This window comes from Sorex araneus, chromosome 4 (assembly GCF_027595985.1).
Source record: "Sorex araneus isolate mSorAra2 chromosome 4, mSorAra2.pri, whole genome shotgun sequence".
NCBI classification, from domain to species: Eukaryota; Metazoa; Chordata; class Mammalia; order Eulipotyphla; family Soricidae; genus Sorex; species Sorex araneus.
This window is the reverse complement of record NC_073305.1, coordinates 218565082-218578275: the sequence shown is the minus strand read 5'-3', so window position 1 is coordinate 218578275 and position 13194 is coordinate 218565082. Positions and strand designations below refer to the sequence as shown.

General features: G+C 62.2%; 1 protein-coding gene across 1 annotated transcript in view; it reads right to left on the bottom strand.

Annotated features, from left to right (window-relative positions):
* Positions 1 to 800: 800 nt before the first annotated feature.
* Positions 801 to 13194, bottom strand: part of USP7 (ubiquitin specific peptidase 7) — a 32346-nt gene continuing 19952 nt past the window's right edge. Inside the window, exons 7-31 of the mRNA XM_055135319.1 lie at positions 12732 to 12862; positions 11692 to 11746; positions 10734 to 10814; positions 10547 to 10637; positions 10033 to 10115; positions 9234 to 9343; positions 7546 to 7702; positions 6929 to 7073; positions 6515 to 6645; positions 6089 to 6223; positions 5763 to 5864; positions 5573 to 5678; positions 5175 to 5267; positions 5025 to 5092; positions 4768 to 4868; positions 4371 to 4524; positions 4061 to 4128; positions 3822 to 3930; positions 3654 to 3731; positions 3176 to 3276; positions 2773 to 2872; positions 2270 to 2389; positions 2116 to 2187; positions 1942 to 2032; positions 801 to 1855 (exon numbers count right to left, since the gene is read on the bottom strand). Coding sequence (XP_054991294.1) covers positions 1749 to 1855; positions 1942 to 2032; positions 2116 to 2187; positions 2270 to 2389; positions 2773 to 2872; positions 3176 to 3276; positions 3654 to 3731; positions 3822 to 3930; positions 4061 to 4128; positions 4371 to 4524; positions 4768 to 4868; positions 5025 to 5092; positions 5175 to 5267; positions 5573 to 5678; positions 5763 to 5864; positions 6089 to 6223; positions 6515 to 6645; positions 6929 to 7073; positions 7546 to 7702; positions 9234 to 9343; positions 10033 to 10115; positions 10547 to 10637; positions 10734 to 10814; positions 11692 to 11746; positions 12732 to 12862 — 2589 coding nt within the window. The 3' untranslated portion in view covers positions 801 to 1748. The remainder of the gene's footprint in view (positions 1856 to 1941; positions 2033 to 2115; positions 2188 to 2269; positions 2390 to 2772; positions 2873 to 3175; positions 3277 to 3653; positions 3732 to 3821; positions 3931 to 4060; positions 4129 to 4370; positions 4525 to 4767; positions 4869 to 5024; positions 5093 to 5174; positions 5268 to 5572; positions 5679 to 5762; positions 5865 to 6088; positions 6224 to 6514; positions 6646 to 6928; positions 7074 to 7545; positions 7703 to 9233; positions 9344 to 10032; positions 10116 to 10546; positions 10638 to 10733; positions 10815 to 11691; positions 11747 to 12731; positions 12863 to 13194) is intronic.

Here is a 13194-nt window from a genome sequence, read left to right as displayed (position 1 = left end):
ATCCACTCGGATGCAGGCATAGCTCCGTGGTGGAGCAGCCGCTGGCCCCTGTGAGAAGCTGCGAGTTCAAGCCCCGGCACTACCCACATACCCAGTGTGCCCACGGCCCTCGTGGCCCAGCCAAGGGCACGAGCCTCACAACTGCGGCTTGTGCATACCTCCCGCGTGTGACCCCGTCCTGGTGACCATGCAGGGAAGGAGCGAAGGGACCAAATGGTGGTCATAGCAAGGCTTTTCGGGGGACACCTGGTGAAGGTGGTGGGGCTGAGGGGGTTTCGGGACAGTAGTACAGCAGGTGGGAATTCCTTGGAGCATCTCTGGGGCGGCCCCCAAACCAAAGGACAGAAACTATGGGTGGGGACGTCATGGCTGGCATTCGTCAGCATCTCCCAAACACACACCCGCCAGAGCTACTCAACGGCAGGTTTGAGCTTGGCCCCGGGAAGAACTTGCTGGTGGGCCTGGGGTTCCCTCTGATCATTTTCTGGGCCCTGGATGCTCAGGAGGAAGGGCTGACAGGAGGGACTTCTGCTGGCAAAGAGGCACAGGGAAGCCACCTTTACCAAGGAGGCAGGCCCCAGCCCGCCCAGCAGGGGGCGCTGTGAGCTGCGTGTGGGAGAGGAGCCAGGCCATGCTGCGGGCAGGAGTGGGGGCTCCCCACAACCCACTGTCCTCGGCCCCCCTCGTGCCCCTCCCAGACACCCCTTTCCGTGACCAGCTCAAGGCCCTGACGAGGGGGGACAGGCCGCCCGGGCCCGGGAGGTGGGCTCGCCTTCCCCTTCCAGTCACTCACCGAGGTGTCATTTTTATAGAAAATTTTATTCAACATACAACATTTTCCAGCAAAAAGGCAATATACAGGAAGAGTTGGTGCACACTGCTGCTACGGAAACAAACCAACGGGGGGAGGGGGGAGAACTAAGTGTGGTCTGCGGCTTCTACTGGACTGCACTCGGAACTAGACACGCAGCTGCATTAGCGCCAAAGGAACGGACGAGGCTGGCTCGAAAGAAAACTACACAAGGAGCAGGACGCCGTGAGCCGCGCCTGACCGCGCTCACCGCCAGCTCCTCCCGGCGGCCGTGGGACGGACGTGTTCAGTCATTAAATATACAATTTCATTTCTCCGGGTTTTTTTTTTTCCTTTGAACTTTTTTACAAAGTAAACAGCTTCTAACCACTAGCGAGCATGCCCCCCCCCGTCCCCCCCCCCCCGGTTGCGAGGTGACCGGGGGGGCGGCGGGCACGCCAGGGGGGCGCTCGCCAGCGCTCTCCGGGCCGGGCACCGCTGGGCCGGCGCCGCCGAGGACGGAGGGAGGACAGACAGGCAGTGAGGGGAGCGCTGCGCGGCCGGGCGCGGGCGAGGGGCTCCAGGGAGACACCGGGGGGGGGGGGGGGGGGCGGCCTGGGGCCTCCGGGCGGCTTGGCGCCAGCAGAGTGACGGAAGCGCCCTTTCACCCCCAGGGGACCCGCATGCCCCTGACCTCACTCCCCTGCTCGGCCGACAGTTGCCTTGCACTGTGGTTACCGTAAAATAACTCTCATTGGCATCCAAGCTTTATAAAAACACCTTCATTTTGCTCAAAAAGGGCAGTCAATAGACAGAGAAGCCAAACTCAACAGCCTCAACAAAAGAAAATGAACATCAGCAGCAATTCCTCTTGCTGAAGACGGGCTGAGCGCGTGTGGACCACACAGTTCCGGGCTGTCAGCGAGGGGCCCCGGCCTGGCCCCGCCGCCCACGGAGGTCAGTTATGGATCTTAATGGCCTTTTCCAGGTACGTGTAGCGACTCCTCTTTGGGGCTTTGTTGAAGTGGTCGAGCCCGAGCCAGGGCCGGGGGTGAGACATGTTACCTGGCGGAGAGAGAGACTGTGGGCCCACGGGGGCTCGCCGGCAGGGCGGGGCGGGGGGGGCGCGACTCGCCCTCGGGGGCCCTTACCAGGCTGCGGCTCAAAGTCTTTCAGGTTGACCTCGTACTCGTCCTCGTTGATGTACTGGTGCCGGCCCATCATGACGATGGCGAACTTGAACTACGGGAGGGAGGGGGGGAGCGCCGTGAGCCCCGAGCGCGTGCCCAGCCCACCGCCCGCCCCGCGGCCCGGCCGCCGCCCACCTTCTCAAACTCTTTCTCCTGGATGTCCAGCAGGTTCTGGATCCGCTTCATCACTTCTCTGAAGTGCTCGCCCTGCGCGACAGAGGACGGCTGTGCCCTGCGGCCCGGCCCCCGCCCCGTGCCCCGCGCCCCCGCGCCCGAGCCCAGGCCTCACCTGGTGGATCCGCAGCAGGAAGGGGACGCCGAAGGTGCCGAAGACCTCCTTGTGGAAGTGGGCCACGGTGATGAGCATCTCGTTCTCCTTGTCGATGTCCACCTGGTCCAGCGGGATTTCCTGCAGGCAGGCGGCCGTTGGGTGGTGGTGAGGCGGGGGAGGGCTGAGGGGTCCTCTGGACCCACACGGGACCCGCCCTCATGCAGCCGACCCCCGTCCCCGGGCGCCTTTCGGGGCTAGGCTGGTCTAAGACAGCAGGTGGCGGGTGGGGCTCGTGTCCCCCGGATGCCAGCGGGACAGACATCCCCTGGCCCCTGGCCACGACTCCCTCTCTGGACAGAAAGTCAAGGCTGATGGGGGGGGGGGGCTGGGGAGGCACTGGGACCCAGGGGGTCACCAGCAGTGGACGACCCTGAAACAGGGAGACGAACTGGCGCTCGAGCCCAGGGAGCTGCCCCGGGAGCTGGGGGCCCTGCCCGCCCCCCCCCCCCCCCCGCGGGCACCTCTATTCGAAACGTCCGACTCGTGGCCGGGGACAGACACTCTAACAGCTCGTCTTCCTGGTGCACCCCGATGATCTTGTAGCTAACGATTTCTAGCAGCCTGGCGGGGAGAGACAAGGGTCGAGTGAATGAGAATGTTCCCACGAGAACGTCCCAGACAGCAGTGCACAACGGACGTCGAACCCTGGTCGGGGCTGGCGGGGAGAGAGGCACAAGGGGTCGGGCGAAGGGGTCTGCACGGGCACGGGAGACCCACACACGAGGGTCCGGGGTCCCAGCGAGGGGCCTGACCTGGCCCCCTCTCCCTCTCCTGAGTCACCGTGTCTCTCCTTTCCGCAGTGAAGAACACCCGTGGCGGGGGGTGGGGGTGGGGATATGGGAGCCCGGGGCCCGGGGTACCTGCCTGAGCCTCCCTGACGCCTTCTCGCCCAGCTCCACCGCCTTCCTGCACTCCTCCAGCAGGTCGCGCACGCAGCCGTGCTTGTCTGGGTATAGTGTTATCTCCTGAGAGAGAGCCCGGCCGGGAAGGCCGCTGTGCCTTAATGGGGCCTGTCCGCTGCCCTTCGCCCTCTCACCCCGCAGGCCCTGCCGGTACAGCTTCCCCAGGAGACCCAGCCAGAGGGGGCTAGCCAAGTCCCCTCCCCTTGCAGGCCCGGCCCAAGCGGTAGCCGCGCAGGAGAAGGCGGTTCTCGACGGACACCCCCACCCCCCCAGCGCTGGGGGCAGGGGGGGAAGACAGTGGCTGGCGCCTTGAAGCGCTGGGCTCGGGGACGCCCCAGACAGCATCACGGTGCACAGCTTCTGTCCACGAACTACAGGCTGGGGACAGAGGAGCCACTGACCAGCTCTAACTGAAATACGAACCGTTACAAGCGACTTACCTCTTCCCTAAACTGGCTGTTTAACCATATACACTTAAAACTCCGCCTGTTTTCGAAGTCGGTGATTTTCATCTTCAGCTATTAAGAAGAGAACAGACGCACCTTAGACACTCCCTACAGAGCCCTCCCCCTCCCGTGGGGCCCGTGGGCGCAGACCGGGGTTGGTACCTGCTGATAGTAAAGTTTCTTGGGTTGCCGGGGCTTGAAGAACTGTAGGAGGTCCCGCAGGGTGCCTTCGTAGTTATGCCTAAGAGGGTTCCCTGGGCCGTCCCTGTAACTGCACCGAGGACCGACGTCAGCCCAGCAGCCCTGCCCCCCACCACCACGTCACCGGGCAGAGCGGCTGGCTGAGGGCCCCGTGGGAACCGTGTGAGACAGGAGCGCGGCCCTCACCCGGCCCGTCTTACCCTTGAGACTTGAAAAACTGAAGTAACATCGGGTCGGTGTTGAGTCGCTGTGCGACTGTCTTAGCCACCTGAGCAGGGGAGGGAGCGGCGGTCAGACGGGACGGACACGCGGGTACCCAGCCGTTCCCTCCAGTCCCGGGAAAGGACGGAGCAACCCAAACCCAAGTGCCCCAAGAGGCATGGTGAGCAGCCAGCAGGTGCCCGGGCAAGCGCGTCACCAGACCACCGCACAGACAATCCGGCGCCAACGGCCACCCCTGGCCACCCCTGGCCACCCTGGTGTTCAAGCCAAGGGGCCTGGCTCTATTACCTGAAAATAATTCATCCTATTGGACAGCGTGACCACGAAGCCGGGGTCGTTGGGGATGGTCTTGTCGCAGAAGATGACGTCCACCCGGTGGTAGAGGTCCCGGAAATACTCTTTCGCAGTGGGCAACTCACTGTTATCGTTTTCAGGGTCGTCCCTGGGAGGAGAGCGCGAGCGTCTGTATGGACCCCACGCAACCGAGGGCGGGCCAAGCGGGCACTGCCCAGCACCCCATGCAGGACCAGCCACACGCCAGCCACACGGCCCGCCCGCACGGACCCCTGCAGGCCCCCCCCCCGTGGGCCAGCCCTCAGCAACCCAGGATCCACAGCAGGGGTGAGGTCACGTGCACAGACGCGCCTGGGGACCGTCCCTGCCACCCGCAGCGCCGGGCACCTACTTCTGAAACACTATGATGTCACCATCCATGAGCTCATCGAGGGCTTTGTCAAGGGACACATCATAGTCCTGGATTCTCTCCGTTAAGTTCGGTTTAACTTCCTGAGGACACAGGCCACAGTCAGGGCCCCGCCCACCCAGAGCCTGTAGAAAGCACTGCCTCCCTGGGCCCCGGGAGAAGCCACCAAGTCACACTCGAACCGCCCCACCCCCCCAAAACCAGGGCAGCAGGACCAAGAGGCTCCACGGCCCGCGCACCTCATAGAGGATAAGGCTCGTCTCCTGGATGAATCCTGCTCGGTCACACATAACTGGCAGCAAGTCACCTGGGTGGGGACAGCAGAGACGGGGGCTGTAGCGCACTGCCACTCCCCCACGGGCCTGGCGCGGAGCACGCAAGCGACTTACGTATTTTACAGGATATCGGGGTGTAGATGTGCCCGCAGTAATTCAAGCTCCGGGTTTTGGGATCGTACATCTTCAAAAACAGCATCACATCATCTATAAGGCGAGGACACAGGCGGGTCAGGGGCCGAACGCCCCCAGCAAGGCGCGGCCGCGGCAGGACGGCTGATGGACGTGTGTCCTCCCCGCCCCACCCAGCCCTGCCCCCAGCGGGGTCACCAGACGCAGCGCAGGGAGAAGTGAGCTCATTCGGGCACTGAGGGGCAGGGGGTCAGCCCACATGCAGAGCCCCCACGGGCCGCGCCCACGGAGCACAGGCGTCCGCTCTGCGGCTGGGAGCCGGGATGCCCTCGGCGGAGCCCGGGCCCAGGCCTGGCTGGGGAAGCACGGGGGGCACTTACGATCCTTATCAAACTTGGGCAGCGTCGCGCCGCTGGCGGCCAGCTCCGGGTCGACCGTCTCCAGGAAGATCGTCCAAGGGTTCTCGTTGTCACTGAGCTCGATCATCTAGTGCCGAGAGAGACAGCCACCTCAGACGGCCCGGCCGGCGCCGAGCGCGGGCGGTGCAGCCCGGCCAGCGCCGCCACTCACCGTCTTGTTGCCGTCGGCCTCGTTGTCCAGCATGGCCGGCCGCTTGGTGCCGTTGCTCCTGGCTTGCATGGGCCATAATCTAATCTGATCCTGGGGGAATCCCTGAAAGTGAAGAGAAAGTTAATACCGAGCTGGAGCAGGGAGGGAAAGAGGGGACAGACCAGCAGACAGTGTCTGCCCTGCACGCGGCCAACCTGGGTTCAAGCCCCGGCATCCCTGGGGACCCCGAGCACTGGGAGTGAGCCCCGAGCAGCTTCGCCAGAAGGGCACAGGCCGGCGGGAAGGAGTGACAAGGCCGACCCGGGCCGGGCGCAGCGGGCACTCACCATGGTCTGGGACAGGCTCTGCACGAACTCGGTGAGGGAGGAGTTTTTCAGCACCTTGAACACCGTGTACTTGACCTTCTCCTCGTCATACATGTCGTTCCCTTGGTGGCCACAAAACTGGTCCTCTGCCACTATCTGGAGGGGAGGCGGGGGCACAAGAGCTTACAGGGGCCGAAATGCAGGGGCTACGGCGCGGGGCGAGTCTGAATCCTGAGACGCTAACTAAAGACCCGAGTGATTCCAGCAAAGCACCACCCCCCGCCCCGAAACCCGAGGAACGACCCAAGGGAACCTGGAACCGAACCCAGAGGCAGGACACCCCGAAAGGCTCTGGGTCTCCTGGCGCCCGGGAAAGCGGCTCTCTGGGCAGGGGCCAAGCCCGCCCGTGGGGGCACTGCTCCAGGCCGGGCCCGGCCACCGGCTGACCTGCACTTGCATGTAGAGATGCGCTTCCTGCCGCTCCTTCCGCTTCTGGGCCTCGATCCTCTTCTCCTCCTGCAATCGCTCCACCAGCTGCTGGGGGATGTCGTGGTCGGTGACGGCCTGCAAGACTTCACCTGCGGGAGAGACCGCCCCTGCCTTCAGCTGCGTGCCGAGGCCGCGGCCCTGCCCCCATTCTACCCCCCCCCCCACCGCTCCGGGCTGGCGGGCAGCCACTGTTTCTTTGGGGGTTTGTGGTTTCTGGCCACCTGGCGGTGCTCAGGGCTGACTCCTGGCTCCGTGCTCAGGAGACCACACTGGGGCGGGGCTTGCACCAGGTCAAGGCAAGCACCCCCCTACCCCCGGCCACGGTCTAAGGTACCACCCGAGCCTCGGGCCGCCGGAGCCCCCGCCACTCACTCAGCCGGGACTCCCTGATGTAGACCAGCATGTAGGCATTGGTGCAGTGCCGGACCGACAGGTCGTCGTCGTGGCCCCCGTAGTTGTGCTCGATGGCCTCCTCCTTCGTGCACCGTGACACCACGTCATCATCGAACTTACACCACTGCGGAGAGGAGCGGGCCGCTCAGCAGAGGCAGCGCCACGGCCACGCCGCACAGCCGGACGCCTCCCAGACCGGCGTCCACGCCAAGAGCACCCCGCCCGGAACCGGCAACCGGAACCGAGACCAGCCGGGCAGAGCGACCCGCCTCAGGCGGCCTCGGGGCGGACATCAAGCTCCTGGGGTCATTTCCTCCTGGCCCGGGGCCCCGGGCACAGCCCAGCCCACCCAAGGGGGGCCTCCTGCAGCCGTCCACTGCTGGCCAGCCCCGCGCGTGCTCAGAGCCAACACACCCCCAGGGGAGGCAACTAACTTCCTAGCAAGTTAGACAAGCACTTAACAAGAACCCACAGCTCCCGGGCCAGGGCGGAAGGAGGAAAGGCTGCCTGGAGGGGGAGGGGGAAAAGAAGGGGGAAAGGGAGGGGGAGGGGGAGGGGGAGGGCCCGCCCGCCCCGCACCCCTGCCCAGCGCTTACTTTGCCATCCCCCTTGGGGTTGAGATAAACCACATAGTGTCCACCATGATTATCTCCACTATGAACCAGGACTGCGTGAAGAATATAGTTTGCTGGGTCCTTAGGATCTGTTTTTTGCAAAAATTCATCGAGTGGTAACTGTTCTGGAAACTCAAACCTATTAAAAAACATTTTTGAAGAAATGCGGGTTTCACTCACACATAAAAAGCTTCGCTTTGGGGCTTTCTTGACTGTCGGCCTCAGCCGGGCAGAGGCCCGGGTCCCACCTCGGAGGCACTAACAAAACCTCCCGGCGGGTGGACGCAGGGGACGCGCGGCGGGCTGGCGTCTGCAGCCAAGGCGGCTGCCCCAGTGGCTAGAGGACACGGGTCCGGGAACCACGCCGGGAGATGGGGGTGCCACACGGGCGTTTCTAGGGAAAGCCCCTCTCCCTGACGGGGGCCAGGCCACAGCTCCGTGCCCGGGAGCGCCCGGGGCGGGAGGGAGTGGGGTGCGGGGGGCAGAGCAGCCCAGCCCGACGCAGCCCGGACAGTCAGATGACCTCGATGCTTCCAAGAGGCCCCAAGTCTGGACTTCTAGGGAAATCTCGTGATTTTTAAATGTTGGCAACGAGTTCCAGTGAAGACCCGGAGACAGGCCCCACACGTCAGCCCGGGCCAGGCCGCGTGCTCGGCAGTCGCCCTGCAGTCCAAGGCAGCAATGGGGCCTCCCCTGAGCGGGGACCGACAGCCGCAGACGGCCCGACGCAGGGGGAGCCTCTGGCGGACAGTAACCCTGGGGCACCCGCCCAGGGCAGCCCATCCCTGATTCTCTTTTCTTTTGGCTTTTTGGGCCACATCCGGCGATGCTCAGGGGTTACTCTGGGCTCTGCACTCAGGAATTACTCCTGGCGGTGCTCGGGGGACCCCATGGGATGCCGGGGATCAAACCCAGGTTGGCTGTGTGCAAGGCAAACGCCCTCCCCGCTGTGCTATGGCTCCGGCCCGTCATTCCTGATTCTTTTCCAGGGTCTGGGGGTGAGAGGAGGGGGTTCCACACCGGGCGGGTGCTTGGGGGGGGGGGGATACACGCAGCGGGAGGCTGAATCGGGGCCCTGCACAGGCCTAGTGCGCACTCAGCCCGTGGTGCTCGCTTCCAGGGTCTGATCCCGCACCTCCCACAGTCTCATCAGGCAGAGATGAAACCAAGAGGGGCCAGAGCGGTACACGGCAGGGAGGGCGCTCGCCCTGCACGCAGCCAACCCGGGTTCAATCCTGGGCATCCCACAGAGCGTCGTCCCCCTCAAGCAATGCCAGGAGTGATTCCTGAGTGCAGAGGCAGGAGGAACCCCTGTGCATCGCCGGGTGTGGCCCTCAAAGCAGAACAAAAACAAAAATAGCCCGCCATGCGTTCCCTGTGTCCATTTTTTTAAAAAAGCAGGAAACTCTTTAATTTAAAGCCAACACAAGGCTCAGGACATGCCCTGTGGTGAAGCTCGCGTGTGAGGTCTGGGTTTGGCACCTGGCACCACAAAAATAAAGAGGACCAGGACTCACTTGGGACCAAATTCCACCTCTAAGCTCGCCTTCTGGCCAGGAGCAGATGGCGAGGGAGGAGCCGAGGGGCAGCCTGGGAACCCTGACACGGAGGGGACCCCCTCCCCATAACGATGCCTGGGCGGGCGGTGGCCAAGGGGACTGAGCGATCACCTGTCATTGATCTTGATGTTCTGATCCGTCTGAGGGTCATACATGAACCTCATCAGCTGGAGGTGTAACACTGGTGGCAATGTTAGGAATTTCACACCCTTCTCTGCTTCCTGAACACAAAAAGAAAAGCACGTTTAGCGTCTAATTTTTTTTTTTGGGGGGGGGATGAGCATGACCAGAGCATTCTAGGGACACGTGTGGAACGGCAGGTGGGAGGGGCACAGGCCGCCGGGCAGGGAAGGGGACCCTGCTCAGGTGAGAGCGCCAAGTGGAAGCAACAGGCGCTCCTGGACAGCAGTTTGTCCGACGCCCAAAGGGGGGCTGGCGTGGAGGCCAGGGGGGGCCCCCCGGTGCCCCCAGCACCAGCGGGGCAGTGTGCCCACCCCAGCCCCGAGAGGAAGGAAGAGGAGAGTGTGGCAGAGGACGGGAGCAGGTGCACGGATGGGGACCTCTCCCAGGCCTCCCCATCCCGCCCACCTCGCGGTCCTCAGCCTGTCCTTGCCCTCTGCAGGGCCGGCGAGAAGCCCCGGGTCAGCCCCGCGGTGCACAGCCCCAAACTGGGATACCCCAAACAGAGGTAACTCCAGCACCCGCCACCCTCTGTCAAAGCCCTCTGTCATCCGACTGACGCCTGGTCCCAGAGTAACCCTGACCCAGACTCAGCCACCCGGCAGTGCGCGGGGGCGGGCATCGGCGTCAGGCCAGGGGGGCGGTCGGGGGGAGGAGGCAATGCCGTCCTGGTGCACAGCGGGGAACCGAGGCCCGGAGTCGGCCAGGGGGACTGTCGCGGCCGCATTACCTGCAGGCCGTGTTCCCCGGCGTCGTATTTGTTGTCTCCGTCTAGCTGCTCCACTGCCACGTAATCCACAAAGGACTCGAAGACTTGCAGGAGGAGAGAGGAGGCGCTGTCAGGGCGGGGTCCGGCTCTCCTCAGCCACCCCGGGACCCCGTCACCCAGGAGCACAGGCTGTGCCTCCCCCCCATCCCCCACAACCCCTGACGAGGGGCGTCAGCAACAAACCCAAGCCAGAAGGTGAGAGTTTCAGAATTCTGGCCAGAACCTTCTGGGTCAAGTCCTAGTTCTGGAAGGCTACAGGGCGGCGGGGCTCTGAGCCACGTCAAGAGCAGCTGCTGACTCGGGAGAGAAGCCGAGGGCCTTCCTCTCTGGGCGACCCACAGTCAGAGGGGGCCGCACCCCGCCCCCCCGAGTCTGGGGCATTTCCTGTCTGTCCCCCTCCCCAACATCGGCCACGTGCTTGAACGATGAGTCGCAAGTCAGTACCGGGCGGTGCCGTTCAAGACACGCAACTTACTGTTTTTCTTTCCTTTTATGCTTAGTTGGATATCATAATAATCTTCTCTTCTGTCGGACCGATAGTCTACTTCTTTACACTGGATGTAGGACTGCAAGCAAGGCAGAGGAGAGGGCTTGAGAATGAGCCGGTCAGGCCAGAGCTCACTCCACACGCCCCACGCGCCTTACGGCTGGCCGGCACCTACCACCATCTTGCCTCTGAATAACTTAGGGATGGTCCCTTCCACACACGTGCCTTTCATCTTATTCTCCACATTATCCAGCAACTGCAAAGAGAAAGTTTGGGCCTTAAGGAAAACTCATGCTTGAAGAACAGAGTCATTTGAAACTTGACAAAAAAAATAAAATCTAATGCTCAAAGAAATGCTAGGCTCTAAGTATTATGACCCTTGGCATGCAATTATCAAAAACATAACATCTTCTTCCTCGTTCGGATATTTACAAAAAATATCTACATGCAACAGATGAGATTAACCCTTTACACAGCCTTTGGAATGAATTAGTAATCTGTAGTGCCTCGAGAAGCAATTTTTTTTTTTTTATATTCATGTTACCTCTGTGGAAAAGCATGTAAATTGATCACTAAACTTAACTCGGATTGGTCCACACCAAGAGATTAATGAGGTTGAGCCTGTCAACAGGATTGACTGGTTTGTCCATGGGTATTTAATGAACTGGATTCAATCCAGCTAGTGCTGCAAAAAAGAAAACACACCTTGCCCAGCCAATCACCTTGAACACCATCCATGTGTGCGCACATGTGTCTCTGTGTGTGCGTGTGTGTGTGTGCGTGCGACTCTCCTCACAACTGCCGCTGGGAGGGACTGAGATGGTCTGGGGGACGGTCACCCGCAGAGGGTCCCCGGAGGCCAGCGAAGCCGCTGTTCTGGAGCTACTGAGCGCCCTGCCGACACAGCCACGGCGGTGACGGCCACCACTCCCCACCAGGGACGGCCAGGCTGCCCTCGGCCGAGAGGCCGCCTGCAATGCTACTCTCGCTCTGACTTCCGAACCAGAGAGGCGCTACCTTTCCTTCCCTCCTGGCCTAGCTTTGGAGCCGGACAGAGAAGGGCAGAGGCTTCGCTCACTGACGGCCTACAGATACTCGATGTAAGGAGAGCACGAGGATCGCTTCCGACTTACCACGCGACAGAGCTCCTGAACGTCATGCTGCATGAAGCTATCTAACGTTTCCCACCTTCGGGAGAGAGAACACCGTGTCGGAATGGCAATTTCACACGGGAGTAATTGAAAAAGCAGCTTACATTTCAAAAAATAATTGCACGGATATAGTATTTTCAAATGCACATCTGGAGAGCTCCTTGGAGATTAGGTATAAATCGAGGAAAAGGTGAACCGAGGGCCGGAGTGACAGGACAGCAGGGAGGGCGTTTGCCTTGCATGTGGCCGACCTGAGTTCGATCCCTGGCATCCCCTAGGGTCCCCTGAGCACTGCCAGGAGTAATTCCTGGGTACATGAGCCAGAACTAACCCCTCAGCTTGCTGGGTGTGACCCAGAAAGAAAAAGGTCAACTTTATCGGCCACACAGGGGGCGGCCCCCGTCCATACTCAGCGGCAGGTACAGGATGACCACCAGCCCACTCTGAGCCACCTTGCTGGCCAAGCTTTATTTCTATTCTCTCTGGGAACTGTAGCAAGGAGGTGACCTTGGCAGTGAGGAGACTGAGAATCGCTCAGGCCTCTCTTAATAAGGCTGAGGCCAGACGGACGGCACAGCTGGGTGGGCACTTGCTTGGCCAACCGGGGCGGGTGCCTCAAAACCACATGCCGTCCCCCGAGTCTGGCCAGGGGGATCCCTGAGTGCCATCAGACCTGCTCCAAAATACAACCCTGGCTGCAGCTTCCCCCCGCCCCCCGCCAAGTGTCAGGCTGGGAAGATGGCACGGCAGGTCAAGTCCTCGCCTGGCACACGGCCAGCCCAGGTTCAACCCCTGGCTGGATCCCGGCGGAGCCCTGATCCCCGCCAGGAATAATTCCTGAGAGCAGAGCCAGGAGTGACCTCTGGGCATCTCGGGGTGTGGCCCAAACACCAAACCAAAACACTCAGCTTCCGTTTAAGGCACAATCCTAGAGCCGAGACTCGCTCTGTCGCCGGGAACACAGCGCAGAGTGGCCTGGCAGCAGACGCCCCGGGCGGCACGAGGCCCGCCCCCTCACGCACCCGAATGACTTGGTGAGCTTCTTGGTCCCCACGGGCTTGTCGCTGTGCTGCAGCTCATAGAAGACTCTCTGCAGTGCCAGGGGGACGCTCTTGGAAGAGTCGTCGCCCTCCGTAGGCATCATGTACACGGCCTGCAAGAGACGGTCCGGAGCAGGCGTGAGACTCCGCGAGGCTCCGCGCCTCCACTGTGCCCGGGAGAGGGTAAGGAGGGCACCTGCCTTGCACAGGGCCGACCTGGGTTTGGGCCCCAGCATCACATATGGTGCCCAAACCCTGCCAGCAGTGAGCCCTGAACACCGCCAGGTGTGGCCCCAAAACCACCACCGCCACCACCACCAAAAAGCAAGGCTATAGAGTATTGTAAAAATTGTTTTTCCAGGCCGGAACATCAGGCAGTACATCAGGGTGCTTCCCTTGCACGCGGCCAACCCTGCTTGGTCCTCAGTACCATATATGGTCCCCA